Source organism: Ahaetulla prasina, chromosome 13 (genome assembly GCF_028640845.1).
Source record: "Ahaetulla prasina isolate Xishuangbanna chromosome 13, ASM2864084v1, whole genome shotgun sequence".
NCBI lineage: Eukaryota > Metazoa > Chordata > Lepidosauria > Squamata > Colubridae > Ahaetulla > Ahaetulla prasina.
The window spans coordinates 20,480,057-20,494,666 of record NC_080551.1 but is presented as its reverse complement, the minus strand read 5'-3'; the positions used below and the strand labels follow the sequence as shown (position 1 = coordinate 20,494,666).

The window sequence follows — 14,610 nt, the reverse complement described above, 5'->3', positions numbered from 1 at the left end:
TGGAAGTGAACAGACCAAAATCAATGTTTTATTTTACATTAAAATGGTGCCGGGAGGGGGGGGAAAGAATGTATTCAAGATACACAACATTTCTTGCAATTTCCCATTCAAACTGGCGCGCCAGAAAAATCCGTAGCAAAGACCTATTTCCTGGCACGATAAAACTCCACTCGTGCTCGGGGAAGGAATTTCCCCATGCATGGCATAGATAAGCCCTTATCCTGGTTGAACTGTTTTCAAATGCATTTCAAACGTGACATTCATCTTGGAAAGGGTATTTCATGTTTACCACCAAGCGGCCACCGCAGGGCACGGATGGTGAGAGGACATTAAAACATTGCATCCTGTGTTTCAAATAAAACGGTTAAAAAATAAAAACCCAAAAGACATTTTAACAAGAATCAGAACAGTGCACATAATACTTTAAAAAAAAATAAAGAGAGAGAGAGAGAGAGAGAGAGAGAGAGAGAGAGAGAGAGGAAATAAAAAGATTTTCACAGCTGATTTTTCTTGACGGTTAAGAAGAGCTGCCCTCGTTCGCTATCCCCAATCCCACAATTTAAAAGCACAACGGCCGGCCGACGTAGGTGAAAGAAACAGATGTAATAAAATATACATCACGAGGTTTCCAATGGGAGCAGCAAACCACTTGGCTGCACTTCCCTGCCGGGAGAAGATGCGATATTTGGTTCTGGTCCAGACACCCAAAGTCTTTAATTCCTTTCTCTTCTCATCGTGGCAAAACCCACTTTTGCCCCCACTCACTGGGCTTCCCAAGTGGAAAAAGGCAACGGCTGTTCTAAATTCCACAAGGTAGCACCTAAAGTCATACAGCAATAACGCAGTTAGCGGGGGGGGGGAGAATATTTTTTGGGGTGAGGTGGGAGTGATTACATTCCTGAGACAGTCTGAAAAGAACGAGAGAGGTTAAAAGCCTTCCTACTCCTGGCTAGGTTGGATTGGCACCCGCTCAACGTTTTTCGGGGACGGATATTAAGCTCGGAGCTGATCCCAGGAGGCAGGGAATACGCAGGGCCCCCCCAGCTTGGGGAGAAAGGGGTGTCCTTTTCCTGGGACTCGGCATGGGGATCCCTCTCGGGTGAGAAAATAACGGGGATTACTGCGCAAATTTGGCAATAAAGCGAATGGAAGCAAAGGCTGCTGCCCACGTTTGAACTTGAGGCTTGCTGTGTATCGAATACAGGAACAAAATAAAGGCTCCCCCCCCTTTCTGAAAATCACGCCATCGGGGGCAGAGAACGGGAGGGGGGGCTTTTGAAAGAGCCAAATTACAAATCCCAGCATCCCCTGCCATCAGCTGTGCTAAATCAGGGAGCTGGCAAGTCTGCAGACTCCCAGCCCTTGGTATAATTCATATAATTTCCTATAACTTCAGTGTACAAATCCTTACATTTCTCCACCCTTCGCAGACAATTCCATGGACGAATAAAAAGATTAGTTCGAAGAAAGACAAGTTTGTTTCCGATGACTTATGCGATACGCATCACACAGGCGCCGCTCGGAGGCCGTCATCTACCACTGGGTCCTTTCATTGCTAGCGGCCGCGCCAACATCAAGGCCTACAGGAAGTGACCAGCCTCTCGCTCCTCAGTCACTGACGCTCAAAAACTAATAAAACTGGCAGCCTTCTTGGGCAATGAGTTGGTACAGTCCTTCGAGGCCCCCAAGAAAGAGTACAGACAAGACATAAATCTGTCCCTCTTCTTGTAATATCTTGAGAGAAAGCAAAGGTTATGGCTTTGCGCTTACGGGAAAGTACGAATTTGGCAGTGCACATTTATCACCCCCCCCCAAAAAAACACAACAACACTTAAGCTACACGCCAGGGGTTCTCCCTGGTATCTCCACCTTTCGTAAAAAAGTCACCGCTCACCAAATCTTGGGAAAGACACACCTGTGGACTGCTGTGACCCAAGAAGCAGCGGTAACGGTTTGCTCACCCCTTTGTAGAAGGTATGGTACATGAAAGAAATGGAAGAACCAGATTTTTGGGCTTAGGAACATCTGGGCAGGCCCTGTTGAAGACCAAACCTCTCTGGAAACACACATACATACCCCATCGCTGGTTTGGGGGATGTTTGAGTTATGTTCAAAGGGTAATAACTGAAAGAGAACGAAGTTATCAAAGCCACCATTAAATTTTCTAATGCTGGTCATTCTCAGTGAGATGTAATGTACATTTTTTGAACGCGAATGCAGACTTCCTTCTAGATTAGCCATTCGATCTTATTTATTAAAAAAAAAAAAAAGGAAGTCAGAAACGAGCCATCACACCGATAAAACAGATTTGCTAACTTCAAGGATATGGAGAGGTCTGAGGATAAGATTCTTGGCTCGAGCGAAGATTGAGTCTTTTTGTTGTTGTTGTTGTTTTTCAGGACAAAATAACCAACAATTGATGAACATGCATATTACGTGAGAAGCCCTCTTTCTAGATAACTGGCTATCGTTATCTTTCTTTCCTAAACGGATATCAAATATTTCGTTCTGACAGGAAAAAAAACTGTGCCAAGCCAGTAAGGAATTCAAGAACTCCTGAAGCAAAGCAATCCTCACCGTTAAATAGATTTGGCTCTGGGAAAGACACGTAGGGTTTTTTTTCAACATTGTTCAGAAGTAAATAATCCGAGACTGGAAGCCAACATGTTTTGCCTCATTGGGAAAGGGAGGCTAGAGATCCAAGTGTTGATATTACAATTTCCAAAGAAGCAATGGAGAACTGGATTTTTTTTCCCCATGAAGCAGACCAGTGATCTGTGCAAAATGAATTATTAGCTTATAATCAAAGGAGATTCCTAAAAGCAGCCTAGAGCAGGTCAGTTTCCCTAGTCCCTATTTCATACAAGATGTACTGAGGATTTAGAAACAAAGCTGTTTTTAGTTTAAAACATAGCTCTCCCTGTTTCCAAGCTTCCAGTTGTACCTCAATAGTGGGGAGGAGGGAAAGTCCTAGACTTTCTTGCTCAGTGTAAAAATATTCCACTTTCAGGACTTTCAAAATGGGCAAGAGAAATGTTAACATTGCTCCTGTGAGAATTAAAAGAGCTGCAATTCCCTTCCTGCACTCTTTTATTTTTATCTCCTCCAGAAAGCAAGCCTGATTCCCTTGGCAGAGGTGGAATAAAAAAAGCTAATTTCAATTGGTATTTAATGGGCAGCAAGTTAATTGTGAAGAATGTACTGCCAAGGGAGAAACACTCAACTCTTTTCGCCCGTGAGGAAAGAGGAGGATGACGAGTTGGGTTTATGTGTTGCACCCCATTTTTTGGGAGGAAAGGCAGAACTCAAGAGAATGAATGCGCAGATCACTGAAAATCTGGGCCCTGGCCCATTAATTGGTGAATGAGGAGCAATCTACAGCTCTGCAAAGGGAAGTGGGAAGCTGAGATGTTAACATTAAGACATACATCAGACATGAAGAGAGTGTTTGAGATGAGCAGGGATCCTGTCCAGTGGCTTTTTTCCCTTCTAGCAGCTCTTTCATTTGCAAACGAAGAACTCTTGCTTGTTTCTCCCCCTACAGTCCTGGAGGGAGTAGCTTCTTCCTTCCCAGGAGTCCCCAAAAATTAGTCTCTGGATCAACAGGGTCGCATTGCCTTTCAGATGGATTTTAGGAGGTGGATCCAAGGGTTTTGAAGAAGGATCCTCTTCAATTCCTCTCTCAAAGTGTACCCAAAGTTCCCGTCTGCTTGGGGGAAAGATACGTAATCTCGTTGCGTGTCCAGGTACGTGTTAATGAACATTAGGCCCAGGTTACAAAACAGAAAAATCGGCAGGCACTACATAGATGACACCCTCTTCTAGTCTGTAGAGATTGACTTGAAAAACCTTGGCAAAATCCAAGCCAGAGACGAAGTGTAAGGCAACGGCAGTGTCCTCTCTCTCTGGCCGAGCTTTGCTCCGCTTAAAAAAAGGCCAAAGGGCCTCATTTCATTCCATGGTCATTTGTCCAAAGTTCAGTCCAGCTGACTTGGCTCCTCCTGCCAGCGGAAAAAAGATTTTTCAATCTCAAGCCGGTCAAGATAGGCACCACGGAGACAAACCACAAGCAGGGGTGTTCCAAGAGGAGCTGGAAAAAAATTCAAGTAAGCGGCAGGGCACAAACACCGTTGGGCCGCTAAGAACCCGGCAGCAGTTCTGGTGGAATCCCTAAAGAGGGACGGACGGGCAGCCTGTGTTAAGAGGAGTGGGGACACTGAGCACGTGGGCTAGCCTCATTCACCACGAGGAGAGAACACACACAAACAGCGTAATATGCATCCATCGTGTTACAATAAAAAATTTTTTAAAAAATAATAATTAAAAGTGCAACAAACTTATGCTCATTTAGAACAGACACTTTTCTCCAACCATTTCTGGGGGAAGAAGAAGAAGGAAAAAAAAAAAGAGAGAGAGACATCACCGAAGCCAGAAAAATCAAGGCAACTGGAAGAGTAGATTGCAATTCTCCGACCGTTGGCTTACTGCCATGGATACTGTCCATGGGCAACCCATCAATGCACATCCCATTTTGGCTACCCGGGAGAGAGTTGAAACCCAACAGTTTAGATGGGAGGAGAATCTTGGGCTCTTTCAGCGGCGTTCTTCACTTGGCCCTATGGCTCACAACAGCCCCTGTTGTGAGAGGGGAGGGGAAGGGAGGGGAGGGGGAAGCACATGGAGAACCCAAAGCAAGGAGGAACTGAAGCACATTCGCCAGGAATGCCCCCCCTCCCCCGCCCCCAATTTCGCTGAAGGGATGTACGGAAAAGGAAGGAAGGAAGGTAGCCAGCCTCCTCTTCCATCAAAGGGCAACCAGTGCCGGGAGGGGAGGGGAGGGGAGGGAGGGGGGAGATGCTCTCCTGATTCTACCAAAGGGAGCCTCAGGAACCGAGGAACGAGGGAGACCATCTAGGGAAATCCACCTGAATGTTTATTTTGGAATTTCCCCCTCCTCTCTCTCTTTTCTCTCTGTCTCTCCCCCTCTTTTTTTTTTTTTTGGTTTAAAGTGTCCCTTGTTTCTTGACCTTCCCCCAACAGGAGCCCCCATTCAATAAGACGTGGCAGGAACGTGGCAGGAACGCCAAAGACCCCCAAAAATGCCTTCCAGGAGACACCTGTTATTTCTGGCGCTGAGAAGACTTCTTTCGTTTCCTCTTATAGAAGCAGCAGCACCTGGAGCACAAAGAACACAGCCAATCAATACAGCATCCCGGGGCCACCCCGGAAAACCCCCCTCCTTCCAACACCAATGCACAACAGCACAGGATGGAGCCAACCTTCTCGGAAACCCCTCAAGACATCCTTTCCACCCTATCCACCCTCTCCTGCCAACCCTAACACCACGGGGACAGTGCGCACTCATTACGACCATACATCAGAGACCCATGCTTTTCTTTTGAAAGCAGGGACCTCCAACCTTGGCAACTTTAAGACCTGTGGACTTCAACTCCCAGAGTTCCTCAGCCAGCTTTGCTGAAGTCCACAAGTCTTAAAGTTGAAGTCCACAAGTCTTCAAGTTGCCAAGGTTGGAGACCCCTGCTTTAAAGGACCGCCATAGCTTATCACAATCCATTCCGACCACCAGCTTCTCCATCTTTTTCCACGCCACCTGCATTCGTACCAACTGGGAAGGGGAACATGGTAGCTTTCATACAAAAGACCCACGCCTTTCTTTCCCCCAAAAGCACAGCCCGAGCCTCCATTTTTCTCAAAAATGCAACCTGGAACAAGCAAGAAGCTCTCAAGCTCTAGAAGGGTCTAAATTAAAGAGATTCAGAAGCATGAAGAAGGTTTGCATGAGATGCCCGTTGGGACAGATCCACACAGCACAAAGGCAGAGGAAAGTCCGAGTAGCTGCTAACACGGAGAGTGAGAGTCGATTATTTAAGAATAAGGGGGATGAAATTTTGACCTAATAAAGGACTTGGGGTTGTCCTGGAGTTTTCAAAAGATCTGAGGTAAAATTTTGAGAGTGTCATTTGAACAAAAGGTCCTTCTTTCCTCATTAGAAAATATGTTTTTTTTATAAAAACAGAGAAACAAACTCTTGATGTAATCTAAATTAGATGAATATTAAGTGTTTTAATACTCTTCCTCCTTATTTCATTATAAACCAATGCATTCAAACTGGGAGATGTAGTTAATCCATGTTTGCTAATTCCTCCTTAGTTACATTTTAATAGAAAGAATGTTTTTCATGCTGGCTTTGTTCATACCTTTCTATTTCTTTACGTAACAGCAAATTTCCCTTTTATTTGATAGGGAACTGAATGCACAGTTCAAATTAATGCCAGTGCATAAGGCATCTGAACATGTTGACTGTCTGAATCCATTACATCCCTAGTGTGTTCTCATTTGTACTTCCAATTCCTTAAAGAAGGAAATTAAAAGTGACTCTTAGGTGCATCTTCCCATGTTTAAAAAGCAGGGTGCCATTTCAACATTTATTTAAACAGAATTAATATCCTATTCATTATTAACATTTACTCCAAGGTTCTAACCTCCAAATTTCATCCATTAAAATATGTATTAAAAAAGAAACCAAAACATGCCATCCGTTGATGGAACAAATAGTTAGAAAGATTTAATTTGAAGTACTTCCTCTGAACTCCCAAGTTATCTCTCACTGTCTTCAAAAGTCCAAACCTGGTCTCTAAAAATTGTCTTTCTCCTCTGATGGATGAAGTCTAATCTGTCTGTCCATGTAACACATTTCTTCTATAGCAGGGATCTCCAGCCTTGGCAATTTTAAGACTTCTGGATTTCAACTCCCATAATTCCCTAGCCAGCCAGCTGGAAGTTGAAATCCGTTAAGTCTTAAAGTTGCCAAGATCGGAAGCTCCTGTTCTATAGCACCATTTTCCAGCTTGATGTCCTGCAAGTGATGGGAATGTTACCATACTTAGATGAGGATGACTGAACTATTAATTTAACAGAGTTGAAGGGCAGCAGATTGTTGAATGCTGGGCTACATACAGTGTTCTTGGCCTGCCTGGGATAAATTACCAAAAACAGCTTGCTGGCCTCCCTACAACTATTAAGTTTCGATGCATTAAATAAAACCCAGCAAAATTACAGAAACCACAGTATGCTAGAAAAATGTCCATCGGTTTAAATTAACTATGTTAACCTTTTTTTACACCCATTCCTCAAAAACACTTTGCACCAACTTCTGCTATATAAGATAAGTCTTCCTTGGAGACTGACGACACCAGAATTGGGTAAGAGTACAAATCTCACAAAAAAAGTCCTTTATCTCTTGGAATGGATCAACCCCACAAAAGGGATTTGGACAGCGAGATGGGCAGCATATACATTTAATTAATAAATAAATAAATAACATAACATAACATAACATGCTGGGAGGCAGGGGAAGGACATGGCAACCTTCTAATTGCAGTGTCCAACTCTTTCAGCTCACGTACTAATTGTCTAGCCAAATGGTTGTATTCAGCATCTTGCATAAAGAATTCCTAGACAATCAGTTCCTTGGCCAATTGTTTAGGTCATGAGAATATAGAGCAGGAGTCTCCAACCTTGGCAACTTTAAGACTTGCGGACTTCAACTCCCAGAATCCCTCAGCCAGCAAAGCTGGGAGTTGAAGCCCACAAGTCTTAAAGTTGCCAAGGTTGGAGACCCCTGATATAGAGAAATATACTCCAGACCGAGTTTAGATCTAAAGTTTAACATCCTCGGATACTTGATAAGCAGATTGGTTGGTTGGTTGATGGTTTGAGATGGGAGATATGTATAGCATGTGATCCAGTATATGGACAAAAACCTCACAAGAAATAACTAGAATAAAAGAGAAAGGGGACAGAGCTAGTGTTTTGACAAGGTATTCTTTTTAATCAATGATAAAATGAACAACCAAAAGCGAAGGAAGATGATCGGTAAAACCTGAGAGGCGCATGTAGGAAACTAAGGGTGACTTATTCTGCACGAGCGGCCTCCTTTAATGATGACACACAGGCTGGATGGGTCACAGAATGAGACAATCCAGTTTCTTATGAGAAGCCTGGGCCCTGGGAAGCCTTCACCTACGCAATGAATTCACTATGAAATGAAGCAGAGACACAGAGTCACACTTGAGATTTTCATGTCAGGCTAGTCTTTGCTCAACTCAACAACATCCAGAGGCATTGGGGCCGCAACGACCGAAAGACAGCATGGCTGTTGGCGCAATATATCTGGGAGGTGTCGTTTGGGAAAGAAGGACCTGCACAAAACCAACCGTGCCAGGGATGGCTTCTCATGAACGCAGGAAGAATATTTTGGGGAATTGGGAGGACTGCTAGAAGGGGGTGCCCTTCTTTCAGCAACCCTGTGGCAAAATGAAAAGAGCCACCTGAACCCATTGGATTAACCACAGGTGTTTCTCTAGAAGGGTACATACGATAGCAAGGGTTCTGCAGTCTTAGGCTATCAATTCATGGAGGTGGGCACCAAATTCTGGCTTTCCTCTCTTTCAAAAAGAAAGCTGGTTAAAAAGCCTTCCCTAAATGCTATGGAATAAGAGAATTCTTATTGAAGAATTGATTGCCACTGAGAATTGTGGCAATCGGTGAGGCTGACGTTAAGAAACAAATCTTTTCCAACCGAACAGTGACACTGTGCAAAAATGCGTTATATGTGGAGAGCCAAACTGATAACAGGTAATATAATCCTGGGCAATCACTTCTAGTAATAATAATCTTTTTTTGTTTGTTTGTTTTTTGCCCATCATTTGCCTTTGGCATAACTTCATTTTTGGCCTTGGTTCTAAATGGCACCAGAATGACTGCCTTGGTTGTCTAAGACTGATGGGTGAAGGCCTTGCCCAAGACACCTGGCCTTTTCACAGTGGGCCTTCATAACTATGATGCTCTACAATTCTTTTTACCCAGATTTAGTTCCACTTTCACAAGTGGGAAAAGCTTTGAAAGGCTTTTCAGAGAAGTTGTGAAGGTACTTTGAAAGTTATCTGGAGTTAGTTTTACCTATATAGGTTTTTAGGTTTGTGGGTTGGATAGAGTGTCAATTTTAGATATTTGTTACAGATATTATTTAACTTCTGCCTAAGTAGAGGAGGACAAAGGGTAAAATGAAATGGCCGGATCCACAACTCCTGAATGTCAAATACACATAGCATTCTATGTACAATTGCACATCCAGGGGTGCACCCCAGAATTGCCACAAATCGAGCAAGCTTAGCCAAAGACGAAACAGTTCAGTTTCTGTAATCTGGGCTAATGCTCGGGGAAGTATCCTTTTTTGGGGGGCCAGGAGTAATGCATAAAATCTTTTGAAAGATTTCATGCAACAGAGGTACCCACATCTATTCAGACATTCTTTAATCTGAAAAATGAACACTGTACGGTATTTTTTAAAAAATGATTTGCTCCTCCCTCCAAGTTCAGAAGACTTGAAAGACTGTTTCAACATATTTTCCCCAACCTGATGCTCTCCAAATATCCCAGCAAGTGTATACATCAGAGTAAAGATGAGTTTTGGCTGATGAGGGTTGCTCATTGGTAGAACAAATAGTTCACATTTTGACATCCCCAAGAAGTGCTATAAAATATTGCCTCGAATACCGAGAGCCACTGCTACTCAGTGTAAAAAGGAGGTAAATGTTCCCCTCGCACATATGTGCTAGTCGTTCCTGACTCTAGGGGGCGGCGCTCATCTCCGTTTCAAAGCCGAAGAGCCAGCGCTGTCCGAAGACGTCTCCATGGTCATGTGGCTGGCATGACTCAACGCCAAAGGCGCACGGAACGCTGTTCCCTTCCCACCAAAGGTGGCCTCTATTTTTCTACTTGCATTTTTTATGTGCTTTCAAATTGCTAGGTTGGCAGAAGCTGGGACAAGTCATGGGAGCTCACCCCATTACGTGGCACTAGGGATTCGAACTGCTGAACTGCCGATCTTTTGATCGTCAAGCTCGGTGTCTTAGCCACTGAGCCCCCGCGTCCCTCGCTACTCAGTGTTGATAAGGTTAAATTCCACGGCTAGCAGGCTCTAAGACGGGTGGACTTCCACATCCAAAATTCTGGGAGTCAAAGTCCATTTCCCTTAAAGTTGCCAAATTTGAGGGGGCGGAAAACAAACAAAATCCCCTTGTCTGATGTTTTTGGAAGCATATTAATATTTAAAAAATAATGGACTCCTTTACTTTGGCCTTCATGGTTCCCTCAGACCTTTGGCCATTCTAAACCACCTTTCTAAACTTTTTTTCTGAAGTACTAAACAGAGAATTTCAGATGGAGACACAGAGAAAGAACCTGGTTCTATATGCCACTCAAATCACCTTGTGGTTGAGATGGGCTGCCAATAAATTTAATAAATAAATAACAGGCTTGGAGATCCCAAGGAAGTAGGGAGCCCAAAAGTGTTGATAGATCTATTTTTCCACTCTTATTTATCCGTGTTTTTAACTGTATTTTCTTTTAGAAAAAGATATTTTTAAATTGTGTTTTATATTGTTTATTGGGTTCTTTCATTGAACGCCACCCAGAGTCACATACGTGAGATGGGTGGCAATATAAATTTAATAAATAAATAAAATGTATGTAATATAGCATTCATCCCAATAATAACCCTGACCGCTTCCTGGCATTACACGGCACTCTTTCGCATTTATGATTCAATATTTATTTTTGCATGCAAAGGTGGCACAGCAAATCTTGATAGAGGCTGTAATACCAAGAAACCACTCTCAACTGCATACAGGTGAACGTAGGCGTGGCCTTCTGCAAAACTGTCTTTATTTTATTTTTCTGTAGCACCAACCAAGCATATCACAAAGAACAGGTCTGATAGGTCCATACCCCGAGGGGCTTACAATCTAAAAAAACAGACAGAAGGAAAGCATTTCTTTGGCAGAGCAAAATTTAGCGAGTGTACGAAAACAAGAAAATGTGGTTAGTCAATGGGTTATGTACTGTTTATTTTCACTGAAGAAGACTCCGTAAATCTACTTGTGGCTTTTTTCAGGGACAAGCTATGTCCATAGCTTAATAAAGGTGAGGATCTGTGGCACAAAAGCAGGGCATTTACAGAATTACATAAGTACCGCTTCACAGGGCTTTTACAGCCCTCTCTAAGCGGTTGACAGAGTCAGTCTATTGCCCCCAACAATCTGGGTCCTCATTTTACCCACCTCGGAAGGATGGAAGGCTGAATCAACCTTGAGCCTGGTGAGATTCGATCTGCCAAACTGCAGGCAGCCGGCAGTCAGCAGAAATAGCCTGCAGTACTGCACTCTGACCACTGCACCACCATGGCTCAGAAATAATTCCAAGATCAGGGGTCTATCAGGACTTATTAGGAATCGGGCCTCAGACCTGGAGGTGAGCAGGGGGTAGATGAGCGAAGCTTCATCTGTATTTGCAGCCGCTCTGCAACGCTAATATCACCACCTCAGCTCCACTTCAGATTATCAGGCATTAGATTCTCACAGGATCACGACCCTCTATGCGAGGGATCTAGGTTGCGTGCTCCTCTTCCCACCCACCCCTCAATCTGTGGAAAAAATGTCTTCCATGAAGCCCTGGTCCCTGCTGCCAAAAAGATTGGGGACCGCTGCCACAGAGGATACTGATGGCCCAATAAATTCCTTCCAATGCCAAATTCTCAACCGAACCAGAGAGAGGCCGGTTCATTTTAGATTACAAATCCGCTAACCGCCATGATTTATACGGGTCACCTCGGAACTTTCATCATCCTTCGGGCCAGTGATGGGCATGCAGATGAACATGCACGCATGCGGAAGAGATCGGGGATGTTTTAAAATTAAGGGCCCCTCGCTCAGTGCGGAAGACCAACTAAAGACTATGAGGTTGTTTGAACTGCAATCACGTGCTTCAGAGAAAAGCAAGTGGTGTTACTCAAACACAGGAGTTTTCTCAGTCCCTGGATGGGTAATTGAATCTTTCCAAGGGATAAGCTGGAAAGTCAGACTCATGGGATGGGATGGGATGGGATGGGACGGGACAGGATGGGATCGGAAGGGGTCCCCCTTGCCCCCCACTGATATCCTGCTGTCAGGAGATGGGGCTGTTCATTGTCCATCTTTGAGAAAGAAGTCCTCAGCCAAAACAGCTGATATGGTGATAGGGAAACTTTATAAGCCATATTCAGTTTGGGGTTCAAAACTCCCCCATAATCGGCCTCTTTCCTCCACCACCACACCTGAAACTCTTAAAATTCCTCATGTGGCAAAATAAGCAAGTATTATTGTTGCTGCTACGATCCCCTGCTAGCCCACAAATTCCTGGGACCGAATGCTTCCAATGCAGGAGCCCCAAGAATGTAAAGCTTTGAAAAATCAATATATTCCAGCATTATGAAGCAGTTTTGAACTACCGGGAATTATTGTTGGAATCGAAACTGCGTTAGAACCCAAAGGACATTCCTTTCAGAAGCCCCCCCCCCCCCCAACTCTTATGCTATGTAGTTTTTACCAAGCTAAAATCTGGTGTAGTTAAAAAACACTGCTCTCTTCTCCACCAGCCAGAGAAACCTGATTATGTGGATCCACACTTGGGGATCCACGTTAGACAACAGATAAGGAATTCTGGGACAAAAGCAGGACTCCTATATTCTCACAATACAGATCCCTAGCATTGGAAATGCCCAAATACTTCGCGAAACCATAGAAACTGTTGCAAAACTGCTAACAACTCACACTCTTTTTTTTATCAATAAAGGATTGAAAAAGTATATCCCCGGCAAATGAGCTGCTTAAAGAAAACCTGGATAGTTCAACAACTTTGGGGACAAACTGAGATGCCTTCTGGCTTTCCAAACATTCCGCCACCGTCTCTTTTGATAAAAAAGAAGGAAGCCACTGACGTGCCAATCCAGGGCACCAACCTCCCTGCCTTGTTCTGATGCCCTAAGGAGGCCATGCTTAACTATCTGCCCGCTCGATTAATTTCACTTGGCTTTGGCCAAGCGCAGCCTAAGTCTGATTCACGTGAACCAGAGAGTGACTCACCACAAGTTGAGCATTTTCAGGCAGCTACAACAGACAGTGAGAGGAGAAAGAAGGAAAGAAAGAAAGACAAATAAAAACACAGAAAGGAAAGGAGGAAACATTAGCTCAGAGTAAGATGGAAGCAAGTCACGGCAGTTCATGCAAACGTGCATTGCGGATCTGAGGGTCCCTCAACGGTTCCACCTACTTTCTCAAATCTGGTTCTACCTAAACCCTCCTGCAATTCCTGAGGAAGAGAGGTCCATGGTGGGCTTTTCCGAGATAGACAAAAAGAAGCATTTGCAATAGTCCAAGACCCGATATGATCATCATAAGCAGGATAAATGCGTTCAGGGAGGCTTTGGCAGGTGGGAGCGGGAAGGTTTCTGAACCGCTAGGCTGGGAAATATTCTTGGAAAAGAAAACCCTAAAGAGACTTCCTAGAGAGGCTCCAGATGCAAAAACACCTTTGAGGGACAATAACATAATAGCACTATGATGTAAGACCGATTGCTAAGAATAAAGATGCAGCTTTGAAGATGCTTCTGGAAAAGCTGTCAACAAGTGGTTTTGAAGGTGAGGATAACCTGGCAAAAATCAAGCATGAAATTGGATTCTCAGCTAATTCAAGGCGTTATGAGGGATGGCTGAATGAGAATCATCACGGCCTGAGATAACAAGAGGCTAAACCTTGGAAGGACCATTTCTGTGGAAGGTTTGGTTCAGAGGGAGCCACTGTGCCGCAAACGTAGACAACAGCAGAGAAAAAAAATGTGATTTCCAGTGAACGTTTAACATTTCCCTAACTTCTACTTCAATTATAGCTTTCAGGTCTGAGCTGCGAATATCCAAATGACCACAGTGATATAGAAAACTAACTTTTTTTTCTTAGTTGTTTTGCAATCCAGATCAGACAACCCCAATTTCTTCCATCCCAGAGCAAAAACTTCTCTCGTGAAACGGGAGCAGGACATAAATGTTTTCAAGGACATGCAATCCTAGGTCCAATTCCTTGTGAATAAAAAGATTCTCTGAACTAAGTGGGATATGCTCTAAGTCAACTTCCAGAGATGATGAGAACCAGGAGAAGGAAAGTAGTGAGCTCATTCCTTCAGCTTGACTGGCCCTACCACAAAGGAGATGGTCTATCTTTGCTTGGGAGATACAGAAGAGTTCTTTCGGCCATTTTATTAATGCTATGGCCCAAACACACATTTAAAGGGCTGAAGTTTAGTTCATTTCTGTAACATTTCCTGAAGGGGGAAAAAAAAACCCTGCCGCTAAACTGCTGAAGATTCTTCCAGCACTTCGCATAAATACAATTAATTTTTAAAAATTAACCTAATCTCTCCTTTCCATCTCTGCCCTTTTAACCGCAGAAAGTCACTGACCACCTGCTGTGTTACAAAGTTATCAACTGGAAAAGCTAACATTTTGTCACGAGGATATTTGTGTATATTAAAAAAAACCACATTAAAACTCTCCTTCTTCTCAGCTCAAAGATGCTATAGAGCAGGGGTCTCCAACCTTGGTAACTTGTAAGATTTGTGGCCTTCAAATCTGACAGTTGAAGTCCACAAGTCTTAAAGTTGCCACGGTTGGAGATTCCTGCTTTAGAGGGGTTTTTTTTCCCCTTAAGGGAGAAGGT

The 14,610-nt window shown here is 43.7% G+C and overlaps 1 protein-coding gene across 3 annotated transcripts in view; it reads right to left on the bottom strand.

The window, feature by feature from the left end:
* Positions 1 to 8: 8 nt before the first annotated feature.
* Positions 9 to 14,610, bottom strand: part of CSNK1G1 (casein kinase 1 gamma 1) — a 33,047-nt gene continuing 18,445 nt past the window's right edge. For 2 of the 3 annotated variants that reach the window (XM_058156305.1, XM_058156303.1), the window contains one exon: positions 9 to 5,175. In XM_058156305.1, coding sequence (XP_058012288.1) covers positions 5,121 to 5,175 — 55 coding nt within the window. In that variant the 3' untranslated portion in view covers positions 9 to 5,120. The remainder of the gene's footprint in view (positions 5,176 to 14,610) is intronic. The other variant, XM_058156304.1, reaches the window with a different exon arrangement.